This window comes from Enoplosus armatus, chromosome 19, assembly GCF_043641665.1.
Source record: "Enoplosus armatus isolate fEnoArm2 chromosome 19, fEnoArm2.hap1, whole genome shotgun sequence".
In the NCBI taxonomy this organism is placed as follows: Eukaryota; Metazoa; Chordata; class Actinopteri; order Centrarchiformes; family Enoplosidae; genus Enoplosus; species Enoplosus armatus.
In genome coordinates this window covers 16407267-16421902 of record NC_092198.1, presented here as the reverse complement: position 1 = coordinate 16421902, position 14636 = coordinate 16407267, and the positions used below count along the sequence as shown (strand labels likewise).

At 43.4% G+C, this 14636-nt stretch overlaps 1 protein-coding gene across 1 annotated transcript; it reads right to left on the bottom strand.

The window, feature by feature from the left end:
* Positions 1-3342: 3342 nt before the first annotated feature.
* On the bottom strand, positions 3343-9974 carry extl3 (exostosin-like glycosyltransferase 3). The gene is made up of 5 exons (XM_070926380.1): positions 7827-9974; positions 6371-6498; positions 4967-5111; positions 4738-4866; positions 3343-3552 (listed from the first exon to the last, which is right to left on the bottom strand). The coding sequence occupies exons 1-5, from the start codon at positions 9963-9965 to the stop codon at positions 3343-3345; spliced, it is 2751 nt and encodes a 916-aa protein (XP_070782481.1). The 5' UTR covers positions 9966-9974.
* Positions 9975-14636: the final 4662 nt, after the last annotated feature.

Genomic DNA, 14636 nt, shown 5'->3' with positions numbered 1-14636 from the left:
AGCCCATAACCCTCCTAAAACGACCAATTGTCGCTTTCACACTTCAGTTTTTTGTATGGATTAGTGAGCTTTAGAGGTGCTGGAAGGTGGTTTTGCTTCCTTTGGACAGAACCAGACCAGCCATTTCCCCCTGTTTTAAGACTTTATGCTAAGCTACCTAGCTGCAGCTTCATTTTTATCATACAGACACGAGAGTGGTATCAATATTTTCGTCAAACAGGGCTAACTCTCGACAGGTGAGCAAATGAACCCATAATCTCCCAAAAGGTCAAACCATTTCTTTAAATAAAGTTCTGATTCTTATTCTAAGGCAAAGTGCAGGAATGTGTTTTGTAAAGATGGAGAAAAGAAGGAGGCCACAAGTCAGGTAATGTTTTAACAATGTTGAGTGTTTTTATTTCCATTTATCCGGCCTTCAATGGTACGCTGTCATCAGCTGTCAGTCTGGTACAGCGCAAGCAGCGTTGCAGGTGGCTGGAGCCTCGCCCACAGCTGTGGATCAGATCTAGGGCACACAGTTTCACAACTCCTTACACCTAGCAGTGACTGCGGCCTTCCAGGGAAATTCATCCTGCTCTGGGACCAGCTGTGCCACAACTCTTAGAGAGGGGGGGAAACCAGGGACTGGAGGAATGGGAGGTTTTAACTTCCAAAATACCAGCCGACCCCATTCATGCCCCGAGGACAGTTTGAGAGTCAGCCAGGTAATTATGAGGCCCCTGTAGCTCCAATAAACGTGCTCATATGCCAGGCTGGTTTTTCAAGTCTGGTTCAGTAGAAGTGTAAATTTGGATTTGTTTTAACTGCATTTTTACACCAGTGTAATTGGGAATCTGGCTCTTCAATTTATCTGTTTGAGCTAAACACGCCCAATCAAATCTTTTTAGATTTGACTGGAGGGGCCAGAGAGCAGCAGCAGCAGCCACCTGGAGCAGGTCGGGATTTGGCTTCAAAGACACTTTACTGCGTGTCCACTGACTGTTGCAGAGGCTCAGTTTATGACCTTCTGTTACAGGTCGGCCTTTCTAAGAACCAGCTCATCTTGCCGTCTATAAAACACATTTGTTTGCTGCTCTCAGGTCAGTTAAGTTCTCCCTCAAGCATTCAATGGCACAAGCTAGTTTTCCTTGGCAATGAAATAAGCAGACGGCTCAATCAAGTTGGGACCTCTTCGCGATTAGGAATAATAAACTACAATGTCTTGTCATTTTATTGAATGTGTCTATCAGTTTAAAAAAAATCTTTTTTTAATAATATCTTCAATAAATATACAGGAACCATGGACTGATGACAGTTTTTGTTTCATAAAAGCATCCTCACAGTTAGAACCTACTTTGGGAAAAAAGTCCTAAACTTCTATCAATATCTTTTTTAAAGGGATCTTTTTAGGTTGAACTTTTATTCAGATTACAGGAATTAAGTCTGACAAGGTCAAATAAAGGACTTTGGATTTATAATACATGATGGGAAGGGCTCCAATGGATTGACTCCTGGTGAAGTACCATGCAGAGTGGATATGGGTGTACCAGACTGCATCCCTTCAGCAATCATTCACACTGTGCACCCTGCAAACTATACTGTAAAGCAGCAGACATCGTACCTATTTGGCAAAGAAAACATTCATCAAGCAACGGTAAAAAACCCAAAGTGGAACCAATATGGCGACACTGTAAAGTGACGTTTCTGTCTGAGCTGGGAAAGTTCTATACAGGAGGGGGACAGAACATGGGAGGACATATCTAGTACTTCTGTTGCAAATAGATTAAAGAGAACAGTTCAAAAGTCCGGGGAATGTGCTTATTTGCTCTCTGGTGGAGAGATAGATGAGAAGATCGTTACCACTCTCGTTAAATTTAGGCTAACCCTTACAGCCTGCAGCTAGTTAGCTTAGCTTAGCACAAGGACTTGAAACAAATCTCTCCACGATTTTAGATTTTAATAAACAAACGAGATATCATGTGTTAATTGGTGAGCTTTAGGAGGTGCTAGTGGGTAGATTTTGTTTGTTTGTTTCTTCCTGTTTCTAGTCTTTATGCTAAGCTAAGCTAAGCTAACTGGCTTCTGGCTGTAGCTGCTCCTCTCATCTAACTCTCCTCCAGAATGCAAATAAGTGTATTTCCCAAAATGTCAAACTTTCCTTTAAAATCCCTTACTTTTTTTTTTTTTTTTTTACCACAATCCTAATAGTACATTTAACTTCACTGAAGACTTTTATAATTACAACCTTAATTAGACATCCAAACCTATATTATGTTGATTTTGGCAGCTGTGATTCTTAACTTTGTTGCACTTCAGGAAGGGACACTGTAACCGTTGATTGGTTAATATTATTACATTTAAACATGACTACTTTAACCTCAGACCAATTTTTACAAACATTAGTAAACACCCTATAGCGTAAAAAACAGACCATTTCAAACACTCATCAAAGAGTGCAGATCCTGTAAGCATAACAAAACGACAAAATGGTGGCTGGTTTTCATGACAAATTTGAGGCATTATGGTGACTGCTGAAGTGAATTCCTTCTTGAACACGTGACACTACTAAACATGATTGGGCCAACTTGTAAAACTCTTCAAATCGACGTCCTGTCTCGTTCTCAGACTAACACGTCTGCGTCTGATCTCCCGCAGGCAGAGGTTCGGGAAAATGTTCGTTTGTCGACATAGAGATTTACACATTATTTAAAAAAGAAAGACTGTTCAATAAAATACTTCCGACCATCAGTGCTTCACACGGTCATGTACAAGAAGTACAGTTTGTAACTGTAAAACGGAAAACAAAATCAAAAGTGGCAGCCATGTGCCATTGCCACTTTTGCTCGCCCAGCTGAAACTGTCAACAGACTGCTGGGCCGAATGCAGCAGCTGACATCAGTCTGTCAGTGATTCAGTAACTGATAGCTCCATTGTCAGGTAGGGTTTATTGTGGGAGAGTTTCTGTACACTGTGTACAACCGCCCTCTTTCCTCAGCAGGCCGTTAAGAGGTGCAAATGACATCTGTAGTGGTTGATGATTGAGCATGATTGAAGAACATGAACAAGGAGGAGTGACATCCACTCTGAAAAGGCTTATTTTGTTGGCAGTGGTCCCTTTCAGCTTCCACTCTTCAAATTTTCTGTAGAGTTGTGGATTAGACCACAAGCCAACAGCTTTTAAGGTTAACTTGTCTATCCCCCTGGGCAAAATCCTAACCCCAAACGGTCCTTCTGTTCATGTATCTGGCCGTCCATCCATCCATCTTCATCATTGCTCGCAGAGGGAGCTGTTGTTCTTTTAAATACTTCCTGTCCTTCAATCCACTCTGCTTCTGGCTCTTTGCTGGGCCACTCAGCCCGATGCTAGATGAACTTGAAGCACTTGGTCTTGTCATGGGGTAAACGAGTCTTAAACAGCACAGAGTCCACGCGAAACTGCGTGTACAGCAGTGGCATGTAGCCGTACACCTTGACGAAGAAGTTGATGCACTTGTGTCGTTCGTGAAAATGCGAATCGTCGTGTGAGAGGGCCTGAGGGCAGCCGGGGCAGCGGAAAGTCCAACGAGATGTTACCTAAGGTAGATAGAGAAAGAGTCAGTCTGTAAATGTGATATTTACTGTATATTTACACATATATTGGCAGCATCAACTTGTGAGGATGCTGAATTTTTGCTTGGGACATTCAGCTTTAGCACTATATCATGCATGTAGCCATCAAGGGCGTAAATAACAAAACAAAAAAATGAAGGGTGATGGAAATATCAATGTCTAGAGTCAAGAAAACTTTGAGAGCAAGGAGAATAAAATCAGCAGGCTATAAGCTGTAGGTGGAGGATTTCAACATATTGACCCTGAGAAACATACAGAGACATTAAAACCATCTGAAAGGTCTCCTTAATGTGTCATATTAAGAGGATATTGAGTTGGGGCACATAGATGCGCTCTCCTCGCTAGTTATAGCTGATAAAATCTGCTAGCTACTAGACAGTTGTCATTTCAGCAAACAAGATCGACACACAATTACTAGAAATGAGAAGCCTGCCTAAAATCAAAGATGAATTGCTTTAAGAAAGTATTTCACGGGGTAAACCTGCCACTGCTATCATGTCAGCTACATATGTGCCATGCAAAAGTGGGCGGGGTTTTAGCGAATGGCCAATTTAAAAAAAAAAAGGGGGGGGGGGTCCCTAAAGAAGTTTAATTCAGCACCACCAACGCATACAAAGCCATTTATTTTCTGCTTTATTTGTCTTATTTGGACTAAAAGAGAAATATAGTCCCTCACCATTTAGGACTCCACATTCAAACTTGCCCCAAATTCATTATTCACAAGGCTTATTTCTCGCAGTGACTTGCTGTCATGCAACACACACCCCATCAAAGCCGTCCTTAATTTCCCTCTGAAACACCCTGAATATTAACACCCCACTAAATCAAAAGGAACTTAAACCTAGGGCTTCAGTGACATTTCTGTTCCAACAGCTTCCCTGGCTTGATTGCTATAATTATTTGTCTAGCCATAAATATGCACTCCCGTAATAAATGTCCTTCCAATAAAAATCCAGGGGGGAAAAAAATCAGGCATAAGGCACCAATTCGATCTTGTGTTTTTGATTTATCATTTGTGTGGAATATTGGATATGTCAGTTTGAGTAATGGCAAGACTAAGTGGGCAAAAATATAAATACACTGGGGCCTGAGGGAGATACAAAGTTTGGTGATGCTGAGCACAGCCGGACTGCGTGCTATGTCACTGACCTTGATGGGTGGTTTGCGGGTGATGTGAGAGACCAGGAAGTTCATGGCGATGTCCTCGCAGTTTATGTACTCGTCCACCATGTCTCTGATGGCCTGGGGCATCACGTAGGAGTACAGGTAGGCGTAGTACTACAAACACACATGAGGGAACACGTGAATGATATGGCCATGAGACAGCGAAAAGATACAGGTTGAATGTTGTATGTGCTTTTTTGGTCCGAGATCTGACCTTATGGAAGAAAGCAGCTCCTGTCAGGACCATGGAGAGCTCACAGGAGTAGTTGGAGTTGTAGAGCCAGGACTGGTGGTTGACGTCCCACGCGTGATACCTCCCAGGGAAACCCACAATGCGATCTCTGGCCTCACGCCACACTCTGGTGAGACACCGCCGAACACAAAGACAGCAGCAATCCTCATCAATCAATGCCTGAGACTGACTGGGCAGAATTAATAAATGTTTTATGAATGGCTTTTTACTGTGGTTATTTGTCACTTTCTTATGGTCATTAGTTTCCAAGTGTCTGTCACTGCATATGCTTTTACATCCATCTGTTTCAACTTGTCATCTATATAAGCAATGTGACAACTATTTGCCTCTTGGGAGCAATTAAGTAACCATTCTGTTGTCTTCTCTTAGTATATGACAGTTGAAAAACCAGACTGTCACTCTTGGCTCATATTTACACATACTGTAGCCCAGTCGTTGCTCGAAACTCTTGGACAAAATAAATGTGTTTCAGTTTATCAGATTAGACACTTGGAATTCCTTCTACAGACGAAGATGATGCAAAAAAAAGAGCAATCTATTGTCTCAAATGAGCTCATGTGAGAACACTTAATTTTTTTTCCTCTTTGGCAAGAGTCGAGGTGAGGAAACATTCCTGGGTAATTCTGGGGGAGTTTGAGATAATTCATGACAAATGACCCCGTACACACACACACACAGAGCCAATTCTTGCCTGCCTGGACAAGCTGCTACAGCAGTCGTAGACAAGTCTGAGAGAGGGAGGGGCGCCGCACAAAAATAACCTAACAGCGTATTTGATCATTTAATTGGTTTAAACATGGCCTTCACGTTCAGCTTATCTAAGTGCAGTATTAGCAAATTAATCATAAATACATGGCACTGCCAGCATGTCTCCCTTTTATTTTCTCTGGTTCAGTTTCTCTGTCTAATCCAGTGTTTTCAGGAATGTGATGCTTCTGCATTTTTTTTGGACAGTTTCACTTCTTACAGGAAATGAAGCTTTCTCTTTCATGTTACTACATTTTTATATTCAACTTTCTTCACAGCACTTCTGAGAAAGAAAACAGAACAATTATATCTAAGGTTGCAACTTATAAGCCAATACAGTGCCATTGAAAAGGTGAGCAAGTATTTTACATTTTATATTTGTAATGAATTTAATAGAGATCCGTTTTCACTTTGACATTAACGTGTATTTTTGGTTGATCAGTGTAAAAATCTACATCAAATCCACTTTGAGTCAATGCTGTAAGACAATAAAACATGAAAACTTCCATGGTGGTTGAACACTTTTTACACTGGAAAATGCCCACATTTTGTCTACAGGGTGTTTCTCTTGTATATACGAATCTCTAGAGCCTCGTACATTCTGTCACCATCACTGACCTGAACCCGAACATGATCTCATCATGACGGAGATGAGCATCATCATCAATCGACAGGATGGCCTCGGTTTCCACTGCGTCCCAGGGAAGGAAGCGGTTGTTGAGGCTGTTCTTTTCTGTGCGGACAACCTGCAAGCGTAAGACAAGGCATTTTTGTGAGTAGTGATACTCTGTGATAAATGTAACTACTCATAGCAACTCTAGTTAGTATAGTTGAGTACATCTGTGTGTAATGTTACACACAAAACATTTTGTACTACTACCTGATCTATATAAATCTGCACTACCTGATTTTTTGGCCACTTGGGGGCAGCAGAAACAAGCTGTAGACACAATGTTGACATTTGATCTATCACCCTTTTAAGTTTATGTGGTGAACTTGTTAGTAGTTGATAATTTACAAGCAACCTTCACTGCAAGTTGAGTTTCTGGCCACCTGGCAAATGTAATATACACACACACTCCTTTTAGCTGTGTTTAGCTCTCCATCAACTCCTGAGGGTCTGTCTTTCAAAGGGATCTCTCTCTTGTGGTGTTACGTGCTCCACTATGTTCACCAGCTATATGGCAACTACTGGTTTGGTGCTGGGCAGGTAGTGTACAGAGACTTTTTGGATGTTTTTTTCCGCTGAATTCAGCTACCTTCTGTGGCTGAAAACAACCCTGGTGAGAGCAGTGAGATAGAGTCAAAACAGTAAAGTTGTGGGCTGGAAAAAACAAATAATGAGCTGAAAGACACCAAGACACTTCATATAGGTGAGGGGAACTGTATGAAAGTCTCTGGGTTTATCACTACTCTACTTCTAAAATTGTTTGTAATAGTTAAATCATGAGTCATATGCATATGATACCATTAAACCATTAAACTTCAGTAAAAATCAAAAACAGAAGTATTCCATACACGGCTTTAAGTGCTTTTAGATTGTCGTACAATCTAGGTATACCACATGCGCCATATAGAAACAGTAAGCATGAGCCTGTCCAATCTTAGTGCAAGCTTGCACCAGAGATTCTGCTAGCACTGACGAATACAAAGTTCCTCTCTTGCAGCTTACCACTTGTCCACAAAGTTCCTGTCACAAACTAATGGTGTGAATATGAACTACATGAATATTTTACTTTTCAGGCTTAATTCAAAAGCACAAACTTTATTATTCATGGATGTCAGAATTCTTCACATCCTTTTAGTAAAGCTGCTGTTAATTTGTATGGACTCCTGCAGAGTTTCAAAAGGGCCCTGATCCAAACAGCTCAATGTAATGTACTTAAGTAAACTTTGCACCACCTCTGACACATCACAAGTGTTACAGGTTCCTTTTGCATTTCAGAGAGATGTATTCCTTGCAAAAAAACAAAAAACAAAAAACAAAAAAACCCATTTAGATGAATATGTGTATTATATTGTATAATTGTATAATATTTGTTGAATTAGAGGACTTTTCTGAAGGAGCACTCACCACAATTGGGAGGCCGATGTCTGGCCACAGTAGGTCATCTGAAGGAGGCTTGGGCGAGTTCCACACCACCACTACCTTGTTGAGGTACGGCAGTCCATTCAACCTCTCCAGAGAATTCATCAGCACCTCCTCCCTCTCATATGTCAGCATGACCACTGTGAATTGTTCTCGGGGCACGTTCCCTCCTAGAGCTGCCTGAAACTCCTTCCCCGAGCCTCCCGTACCTCCACCGATAGGTCTGAAACCAGTGCCTGAGCCAAGGAATTTGGCTTCAGAGGGCAGCACAGGGTCCAGAGGAGTGTGAGGAAACAGATGGAAAGGCCCCGGGGCCCGGTTCCATGCTCTGTAGGTGTCTGCAGCCGTGTATGTGAAGTTGCGGAGAAAGCGTGGAGAGGCGTATGGGGGCTCTGTCTCGACAGGGCCCAAATCCAGATCACCATTGTCAGCCAGGTTGGCATCGGTTCCTGCCAGCTTCCCTGCTTTGTGAGGAATCTCGTGGGCGGGCTCTTCTTTGATTGGTGCAGCAGGAACCTGGATGTTGGTTCTGATGCTGGCCAGGAGGGTGTTAAGAACATTCTCAGAGGTGGAGAAGTAGGCCTCCCACAGAAAGCGGCCCTGCCGCCTCATAGCTAACATGTCATTGTCCGATAGGCTGCGCAGCAGAAAGTGTAGCTCTGTGACGCGAGGCTTGGGGACTATGATGGCAGCTTCACTCCATCGAATAAACTGGTGATATGGTAGTCTGGAGTGATCCCCCAACACAACTGGAATGGTCCCTACCTCCAGAGCCTCAAAGAGCCTCATCCCACAGCCTGCTGAGGCCACCAGCTGTCCATCTCCTGGAGCAATCACCAAGGCAAAAGTTGAAGCCTTGAGCACCTCTAGCCTGTCCTCCCTCTCTCCACAAAGAGCCCACTCAGTTGGCAAACTTGGTTGTGGGTTCTTGCAGGTGAACTCCACCAGCACCTGATCCAAGTGGCTGTCCTGCACTGCCTTTAAGGTGCCAATAATGCGATCATCATAGTCGGCTGGTGGGTCTCCTTCCATTTCCTCCTCGAAAGACTGAGGAGGTCCCTCCTGTAAGCTGCTACGCAGTGACTCCACCCTCTCCCCCTGGAAGGTGAAGAGGTATTTCCTCTTTACAGGAACTTGAGGGGGCACTTCCAAAAAGTTTGGTTCTGAGAGGGCATGAACTAGTGGGGACACAACCAAGTCAAAGCCCTCACGGTACTGCTGCTCCAGGAAGGTGGACTGAGCGACTGCTGCCCGTCCTGTGCTTACATTATATAAGAAGTTCTGTGTCATGGACTTTCTAGAGAGATGCACCAGCACATGGTTGTGGCCATCAGATCTCCAGTAAGGAAGAGCTTTTAGTTGCTTCTCCAGCTCTGAAGGAGATGGCAATGGGGAGGAGGGGGACTCCTGTAGCTCCCCCACCAGCACCAAATACAGACAGGCAATGCTGGGGTTATCAGTTATATAAATGTTGCTCTTAACTGACGCTGCAAAAGCCTGCTTCACCAATGGGTCAAGATAGTCCGCCCATGGATAGGAGCCTGTGTCATAGACATACACAGGAAACCCAGACGTAAGAGGGCAGCGCGCATAGTCAAAGCAGGATCGTAGGCGGCAGGAGCGTGCAGACTTGGGTGGCGGCAGTCCTGGATCCTCCTTGTCTGGCAGCAGCCTGACTGGCAACGAGAGCTTGGGCTGGTTCTGGGCCATTAGTTCTTTATAGGAATGCTCTGTCTGGCTGATAACATTCTTCAGCTGCAGCAGATCCTGCTTGGCGCTGTCAATGCTGCGCTTGCAGGCCTCAATGCGCAGGTTGAGTCGGGCGATCTCTCCGTTGAGCTCCTGCCTCTTGGCCTCCAGCTGCAGCAGCTCCTCGCTGACCGACTCACGGATTCGGCACAGATCCTGCACATGTTTGGCCTCACACAGCTCACCACCAGGCCGCGGCCCGAAGATGCGCTTGTCGGGACCCCCAGCTTCGTCTATGGTAGTGAGGTAGTAGTGCGCAATGAGTGGGAAGAAGACCAGGATGAAGAAGAGCATGAAACTGAGCCAGGTGAGACGCACACGCCGCAACACCCACGGCTGACCACCGGCACCCACCCCTCCACCGTTACGCTGCATCGTTGACTCTCTCAGTCTGCTCCTCGTCCCAACAAGGAACCGTTGCTATGGGGATCAGCAGCAGCCATGGTACGACCTTGTCAGCAAGGCAGTGGGATGGATACTAAATCATCAAAGCTGGGCTGTAGCTCTGTCCTTCTGTCAAGGTCATCTGAGGCTGGTTACCTCCTCTTAAGAGTCCCGTGGATATTGGCTAGAGGTTTAGCCTCACCTGTATTCTAATATGTACTCTAATGTGTTATAGCCTACACAAACTAATGCCATTTCTATTGTGAGGTTCAGCTATTGTTCCAAATCTATGTCAGAAAACAGTCCCGCATGTGGAGAGGGGTTCCCCTCGATGGGTGATGCAGGGAGGGCATGGCTGCTCACAGGTCAGTGAGATAGCTGCATAGGCCAGTGGCTTCTATGTGGGATGTGCTCATTTTCTGGCCCCTTGTAAGGAATTCTTATACAGATGGGACTTCTGAAATCTTCTCTTCCTTCTCAAAACAGGAACCTGGGAGAGAGAATAACAGAAAAAACAATCAGTGACAAATTATTAAATAATCAATCATTATAAAAAAAAGAGTGAACTGCATTTAATGGTCTATTTGAGGTGGAGCCGACAAAAATAGTCTTTGTTTTATGTAGTAAAATATAATTTTCATGCACCTCGCAAAACGTATGAATGAGGACAAGATGTAATTAAAAAAGCAAACTCATTACATACGATGTTGGTTACTTTTTTCTTTTGCCTTAATAAGGACAGTCTTGTTTACCATCACAGAGACACAAGAGGTGAAAAGCTGTAGGTCCACAGTAGCATATATTTATAGCCTGGCTTTCCATAGTCTGCAACTGTAAATGTTTCTTCATAAAGCAAGGCTCTGCAGCTCATCCTGTTTTTCACCGCATTCTGTGCATGATTGCGTAGTCCAGAGGAAAAAAAAAAATCAGCGTGCTGCAGAATACCAGGGGGTATCTGTTTCTTTCAATTTCCTCTCTCTCCAAGTCACAGAGAAAGAGCACATCACTTGTAAACTACACACAGTAGGCGAGCCAACACCAACACCACCTCCAGTAAATCTCATTAAAGGCCTCCTCCTGCATCTCAACCTCATCACTGACTCAAATTACTGAGCATCCCTGATAACAGTCCATCTCAGAAAGTGATGTGGAATTACCTTCTCTAGCTCAGAAGAGAAAATGGCTCAGGCTTTCACAAAGGAAACCAGCTGCACATTCTCATGCATACTACTGTACTCTTGCCAGTTTTATTTCACAGTTTTCAAGTTCCTGTTCATGAGGCCACTGGAGGTGTGCTTTCAGGATATATTGGTTTGTGTTTTATCTTCAGATCAATGCAAGAATAACCTCAAATACATCTTCCTCTTCAGCTCACTTTCATGTTAGGAACTGATGAGAAAATACAAAGAATGTAAGAACAATTCACACATTTTCAGTGTTTGAAAAGACAGCCCTCGGCTGAAATCCACACCAAAACTGGAAGTTATAGTAGCTCCCCTTAAAACAAGTGTAAATGTCTCTGATTCTTACATCATGAGCATAATCTAAATTTCAGCACAGATTGTGTCTTTTCACGAGCAGCAGACAGCCTGTATATCAAGTTATATCACACCACAGCATAAGCCCAGAGGATGTCAACCAATAGGCTGAGTGCCAAACCGTCCTTATCAACTACCTTACTGAACCCACAACACTGAGAGTGAGCCTTGATTAAGCAGTGCAGTTCAGATTGACACAGTTACAGAGACCAGAGGCGAAAAACAAATGCAGGTGGTGTTTACCTTTAGCAGACATAACAGCTCCTCTTGATAAGGCTATTATTCCCTGGGCTACTGAATGTGAATCAAACCTCTGTGGTTTCTTTACTACATGGTTAGATCACAACACAGACAGATACCATCTCTAAGAACAAACATAGGGAAAAGCCATCTTTCATTCTGTCTAAGTCAAGTAATCACTTCTCCCTGCTGCCTCCATGTCACTGGCATTTCAGATGTTTGGAGATTACTACTCCCCCAACTCTCCTGAAAAACAGCAACTTGCAATACAGCTGGCATGTGTGTGTGTGTGTGTGTGTCTGTCTGTCAAAGAGAGGAATGAGGAAAAGTGCTGGCCAATCATGTGACAGGCACATAATTTCTTCTTGCCTGAAATGACTGACATCCTGCTGCATGTCTGAATGCACCTTAAATCTTACATACGATCAGGCTGCATGATGTTAACCTGAAAAACTGTTTTCTGTTGACAAATTAAATGTCTTTATGACTTGTAATGTACTTTACAGACCTCTGTCCACACGTTTCTCTTCATCAGGTAAAAATACTTTTACAATGGGACTTTTTTCATTATCAATTAATTTCATGATTATTTTATGGATTAACGAATTAACCGTTTTGTCCAAAAATAATGAAAACTGCAGATTATAACTAGACCCCAAGGTAGCGTCTTCACATTACTCCTTGCTTTGTCCGACCAATAATCTAAAGATATTCAATTTACAATGATATAAAACAGAGAAAAGCAGAGAATCTTTTGAGAATCATTTGAGAAACTGTTAAGCTTTGACACCTTGTCAAACAGAGTTGTGTTATCCGGCAGCACTGAGCATGAAGCCACCTGGATACTTCTGCATTTACAATATTCCCAAGACATTACCAAACAAATCACCAGCGGCTGATTTGAATTTTCCAGTGCCAGCTTATGTAGCAATAACAGAGCAGCATGTACCGGGTATTATTAGCTACAAAAGGTGCAGCCACAGTCTAATGAGCTAACAGGAATTCAGGTTAACGTTAGACAAGAGTTTCTGGTCCTGCAAAGTAACTACAGGCCAGTGGTCTTTGGTGTAGTTAGGGAGGAACACGTACAGTAAAAGCTCCCAGGACACATGACCCTTTGAACGCTGACCCTCATCCTGCTGCTTAGTGATGTGCCTGAGGTGCAGAGTGACCGAGAGGCAACTATCACAACACGTCTGATTAATTGCTGCATGACTGCCAGTGTCACAGGGGTAATGGCAGACAGATGTTGGCAAACGCTGTTGCTAAGCCTAATCTGGAGCCAAAAACATGCCGGTTTAAAGCTCTGCCCGTGGCTGCTTCTGGGAAGCAGAGCAACACACACACACACACACACAGATAGAAACTAAATCTCAATCTCTTCAGTTGTAGCTTTCTAATCTGCAGAATGTCTTCTCTCCGCTACACTCCGCTTAATCTGACTGCTTTCTGCGTGAAATACACACAGGAAAGCATTGATCGCTTTGGACTTAGTTTGTGGGAATCAATGATAATACCATCATTACCTACCGCTGAGCTGCGAGGCGTTTTGGTGTTAAGCACCCAAAGGGGGCTGCCGTTGCTGTAGCCATTTTCACTTGTAGGCTTCAGGCATATAAAAGGCAGCACAGGTATAAGAATGTGCTATAAAAAAATATTTGCACTCACAAAGAAACCGACATGCCCGTCCTTGCCTTCACCTTATACAACACAGTCTGCTGTTATAATATTATATGAAGCCACTGCGCAATAGTCACTGTATGGCTGTAGTAACCAAGAGACATATCATAGTCATTTTGACAGATTTTGCCATGTGGAATTACTTCCTCGCAGATGACGACTAATCTCTGTATATTATAGTATAAATATTCCATTACTCACACTAAAAATCAATACAAATACAATCCAGCCCCTTTTCAGACTGCAAAATCCTGCAACACTTTCAAATCAAGTCTGTAGTCTTCTCAGGGGAAAGGAGAAGCTGAAGCACAGCCGCCGCGCTGATGACCCAGATAGAAAACCTTTTGCTCCACATGGTGAGCACTGAGCAAGCAATGACTTAGTCAGCAAATTACTGGTCAGGCCTATGAATAACGCAGACTGCATTAGTCTGGCAGTCTGTTAATTTGATTTAGAGGTATAAAAACTGACGAGATGAATTTAACACAGGCGTTAACATCAATCAAGATCAAGTTCTTAGCTCATGCCAAGTCAGAGAGCGTGAAAGAATGTAATGTTTGCCGGCACTCAGAGACGCATCATGTTGTGATTAATGCCAAGCGGGTCTGGGCAGAATATCTGCATCTATAATATCTGAAGTCAAAAGAATAACATCAGCAGGTGCTGAGCTCTGCTGAATGAAGAAGTGGGACGCTGCTTCCAAGTTCCCAGACATTTGAGGGCAAGCGTTTGTATAAATGTTTGAACAGTCTCTCTGCACACTAGCTGTGCTTTCTGAGACAGTCCTGAAATTCCTCTATGAAGGAACGGGGAGCACAGACAGAATTGACATCCAAATATAACAGGTTTTTTGCTTGACCACAATCAGCATCTCATGACGGGGATAGGCAGCAGGAGCAGCTTGTGAATGAGTGAAAGCTGAAGTTTTCTGAGGAGTGGGGGTGAGAATGAAGTTGAGAGTGAGGGTGTTTGGTGTTTTTCCGCCTCTATGAGGCATCTGACTGAGCTTTTGACAGAGAGTGAGACGAATTGAGGGATTTGAGGGCCGACAGAAAGATCACACAGCTTGTATTTTTAATAAGGCCCCGGGTAGCAAGGCTCCAAGAGGTAGCTACTGCAAGGACTGAAATATTAAGAAGATGGATCTTTGATTTTTCTTTTAATGTCTCAAGAAAAAATAGCTAACTTTTAATGATAAGGCTGA

Coding starts and splice junctions, on each gene's coding strand:
- extl3 (XM_070926380.1), bottom strand. CDS start 9,965: ATGCAGCGTAACGGTGGAGGGGTGGGTGCCGGTGGTCAGCCGTGGGTG. Junction 6,499..7,826: donor ACATCGGCCTCCCAATTGTG/GTGAGTGCTCCT, acceptor TTACGCTTGCAG/GTTGTCCGCACAGAAAAGAA. Junction 4,867..4,966: donor GAGCTGCTTTCTTCCATAAG/GTCAGATCTCGG, acceptor GTGTGTTTGTAG/TACTACGCCTACCTGTACTC.